Source organism: Gallinula chloropus, assembly GCF_964237585.1.
Source record: "Gallinula chloropus genome assembly, chromosome: 4".
In the NCBI taxonomy this organism is placed as follows: Eukaryota; Metazoa; Chordata; class Aves; order Gruiformes; family Rallidae; genus Gallinula; species Gallinula chloropus.
The window spans coordinates 10,418,300-10,422,104 of record NC_140088.1 but is presented as its reverse complement, the minus strand read 5'-3'; the positions used below and the strand labels follow the sequence as shown (position 1 = coordinate 10,422,104).

Here is a 3,805-nt window from a genome sequence, read left to right as displayed (position 1 = left end):
CGCCGTCCCTGATTGGGCGGCCGGTGGGAAAGGTTAAACCAAAAAATTTTTTACAGCCCCGGTGCGTGTCTGCAGCTCTGAAATTAATTGCGGCCAGGGCGGTCTGTATAGCCCGTCTCCGCTCGCTCCTCGCCGACCCGCGGCTGCGGCTGCTCCTTCCTTCCTCCCCCCTGCTCTGCCTTGCCGGGGGAACCAGGCACCATGAAGTAGCTTTTTTTTTTTTTTTTTTGTGTGTGTTTGTGTGGTTTTTTTGTTGTTGTTGGGTTTTCAGAGGGTTTTTTCCCCTTTTTTTCCTCTTTTTTTTTTATTTTTTTTTCCTCCGCTCCGGCTCGGTTTGATTTTATCTGATTGGTGATTATTATTACTATTATTATTTTTTTTTTTCCCTCCCCGGCGGTTCCTGTCCTTGCTACATGACTTGCCAGCGCTTGAGACTGCGGTCCAACTGCGCTGCCGCCGCCGGTGGTGCCGCCGCCGCCGCCTCGGCCGCCGCCGCCACCTCCGCCGCCGCCTCGGCCGCCGTCGCCTCCGCCGCCGCCCCGCGCGCTGCTCCCTCGGCCGCCGCAACTTTCCCCCTCAGACTAGTGTGTGATGTTGGACATGGGAGATAGGAAGGAAGTGAAAATGCTGCCGAAATCCTCCTTTAGCATAAACAGCCTGGTGCCCGAAGCCGTCCAGAGCGACAACAACCACAGCAGCCACAGCCACCACAACAGCCACCACCCCCACCACCATCACCACCACCACCATCACCACCACCACCCGCCGCCGCAGCAGCCCCAGCGAGCCGCCGCGGCCGAGGAGGAGGACGAGGAGAAGGGCCAGCTCCTCCTGCCGCCCCCCGCCGCCGCCGCCTCCGGCGCCCTGGAGGTGGCCAAGGCGGACATGCTGGCCGGCAAAGGCGACGCGGGAGCGGCGGCGGCGGCGGTGGCGGAGCTGGATGAGAAGGAGAAGGCGGCGGAGGAGAAGAAGGGGGCGGCGGAGGGGGCCAAGGACGGGGAGAGCGGGAAGGAGGGGGAGAAGAAGAACGGCAAGTACGAGAAGCCGCCGTTCAGCTACAACGCGCTCATCATGATGGCCATCCGGCAGAGCCCCGAGAAGCGCCTCACGCTCAATGGCATCTACGAGTTCATCATGAAAAACTTCCCCTACTACCGGGAGAACAAGCAGGGCTGGCAGAACTCCATCCGCCACAACCTCTCCCTCAATAAGTGCTTCGTCAAGGTGCCCCGGCACTACGACGACCCGGGAAAAGGGAACTACTGGATGCTGGACCCCTCCAGCGACGACGTCTTCATCGGGGGCACCACCGGCAAGCTCCGCCGGCGCTCCACCACTTCGCGGGCCAAGCTGGCCTTCAAGCGGGGCGCCCGGCTCACCTCCACCGGACTGACATTCATGGATAGGGCAGGATCCTTGTACTGGCCTATGTCCCCCTTCCTCTCCCTGCACCACCCCCGGGCCAGCAGCACTTTGAGTTACAATGGGACCACGTCCGCCTACCCCAGCCACCCCATGCCCTACAGCTCAGTGTTGACTCAAAACTCCTTGGGAAACAACCACTCCTTTTCCACGTCTAATGGGTTAAGTGTTGATAGACTAGTCAATGGAGAGATACCTTATGCCACTCATCACCTCACAGCAGCAGCTCTGGCCGCCTCAGTGCCGTGTGGCTTGTCAGTTCCCTGCTCCGGCACCTATTCCCTAAACCCCTGCTCTGTAAACCTCCTAGCAGGACAGACGAGTTACTTTTTCCCCCATGTTCCTCACCCTTCAATGACTTCTCAAAGCAGCACTTCAATGACGGCCAGGGCAGCCTCCTCCTCCACGTCGCCACAGGCGCCCTCCACTCTCCCCTGTGAGTCCTTAAGACCTTCTTTGCCAAGTTTTACAACGGGACTTTCCGGAGGACTTTCTGATTATTTCACACATCAAAATCAGGGGTCTTCTTCAAACCCTTTAATACATTAACATCCATGGGATCAGACTGTAAGTGAACATTTTACACACATTTGCATTGTAAATGATAATTAAAAGGAAAAAAAAAAAGCAAAACAAAAAAGTCCAGGTATTTTTTATTAAGTCCCCCATTTTCTGTACGTTTGTTCAGTCTTTAGGGTTGTTTATTATTCCACCAAGGTGAGGAGTGTCAGCAAGGTGCAATGTGGGGAGATTACATTGTAGACTATGAAGTTTGGAAGACAAAATTATAGTAGAATGTGTATCTAAATAGTGACTGCTTTTGCAATTTTTTATTCAAATACGATAAGTCTATCACTAAAAGCCGTCAGATTCTCCATGTTTGCAGTATTATAAGTTATCATGGATATGTCGGTGGGTGCAGACCTTAAAAGAAATTAAAAAAAAATAAAACCACCACTAAATTTATGAAAACTATAAAAACCTTAAAGTGTAATTTGTATTTAAGCGGAATTAATACTGAAAGATGCCCAAGAACTACGTTTTGGCCATTTATTATTTTATCCTTTTCTTTACCGAACTGCTTTTTTTTGGGGTTTCTTTTTCTTTTGTTTGTTTGTTTGTTTGTTTACTTTTAGACCAAAGATTGGGTTTTAGATAATGCACTCAGTTTACGGAGTAATTTAAAAAAAAAACAAAACAGCAACGTTATTTCAGTTTGCAGCACTGCCCGTTCAAATGAATCAGAAGGGGACAAAATTAATGATTGCCTTCAGTTTGTGTTGTGTATATTTTGATGTATGTGGTCACTAACAGGTCACCTTTATTTTTTTTCTAAATGTAGTGAAATGTTAATACCTATTGTACTTATAGGTAAACCTTGCAAATATGTAACCTGTGTTGCGCAAATGCCGCATAAATTTGAGTGATTGTTAATGTCGTCTTAAAATTTCTTGATTGTGATACTGTGGTCATATGCCCGTGTTTGTCACTTACAAAAATGTTTACTATGAACACACAGAAATAAAAAAATAGGCTAAATTCATATATATATGATAGTTTTTTGTCTCTTTTATTAACTAAAATGAATATGCCAGAGGCTTTAAAGTTACAGGGGCATCAGAGCGCTGCATATCACAGCATTCCACCATTTTTCACATGCTCCTTTCTTCCCCCTCCCCCCCCCCCCCCCCAGATCATTTTGTCTTTAACAGCAGTATTTTAAAATGTAAAGGATCAGGATATTTAATTCAACACCACAGCCACTCCAGTGATGTCCGTTTTAGGGCAGAACTCTTACAAGTCTGCCTAAGAATTGTTAGGACGTAATTGTTAGGTGGTCTTACTAAAAGCTGTCTTAGATTGAAGATGCTTAATATTACGTTCACATATATACGTATATCTATACATTTAAGTATGTATGCAAACATCGAGGAAAAAAGCAGGGCGCATCATTGCACAGATAGGTGTTGTTCTCGCAATCTCTGAAGTGCATTCGAAGATTTAATCTTCTGCCAGATATTACTTTCGAGCCTTTGTTGACTGGAGATCTATTAACTATCGATGTGTTTATGGTTTTCATATAGTCATTTGATCAAATTTAGCAAGCTATGATACGTATGTGTATAAAATGGAATCCTTATCTTAAAGGAACCCCGTGCCGGAAGTATCTATTCTATGTGTGTTTATATACTTTTAATGCTGCAAACACTTCGGCTTTCAGTGTTGGGAAAGTTGCGATAGTTTGGAGCTAGAACCCCGCTCCTCTGCCCCCCTCGCCCTCCGGACGGGGAAGGAGCCGAGCGGGGCTGAGGTGAAGTTGCAGTGCATTGCAGTGAAGGAGAGGGCTGGGGGGGGGGTCACGTGACACCCTGGCTTGCATACC

At 48.3% G+C, this 3,805-nt stretch overlaps 1 protein-coding gene across 1 annotated transcript; it reads left to right on the top strand.

Moving 5' to 3' along the window:
- Positions 1-591: 591 nt before the first annotated feature.
- Positions 592-1,971, top strand: FOXG1 (forkhead box G1; the record flags this gene model as incomplete). The annotated part of the gene is made up of 1 exon (XM_084263838.1): positions 592-1,971. One exon carries the CDS (start codon positions 592-594, stop codon positions 1,969-1,971), a length of 1,380 nt encoding a protein of 459 aa, XP_084119964.1.
- Between the last annotated feature and the right edge of the window lie 1,834 nt (positions 1,972-3,805).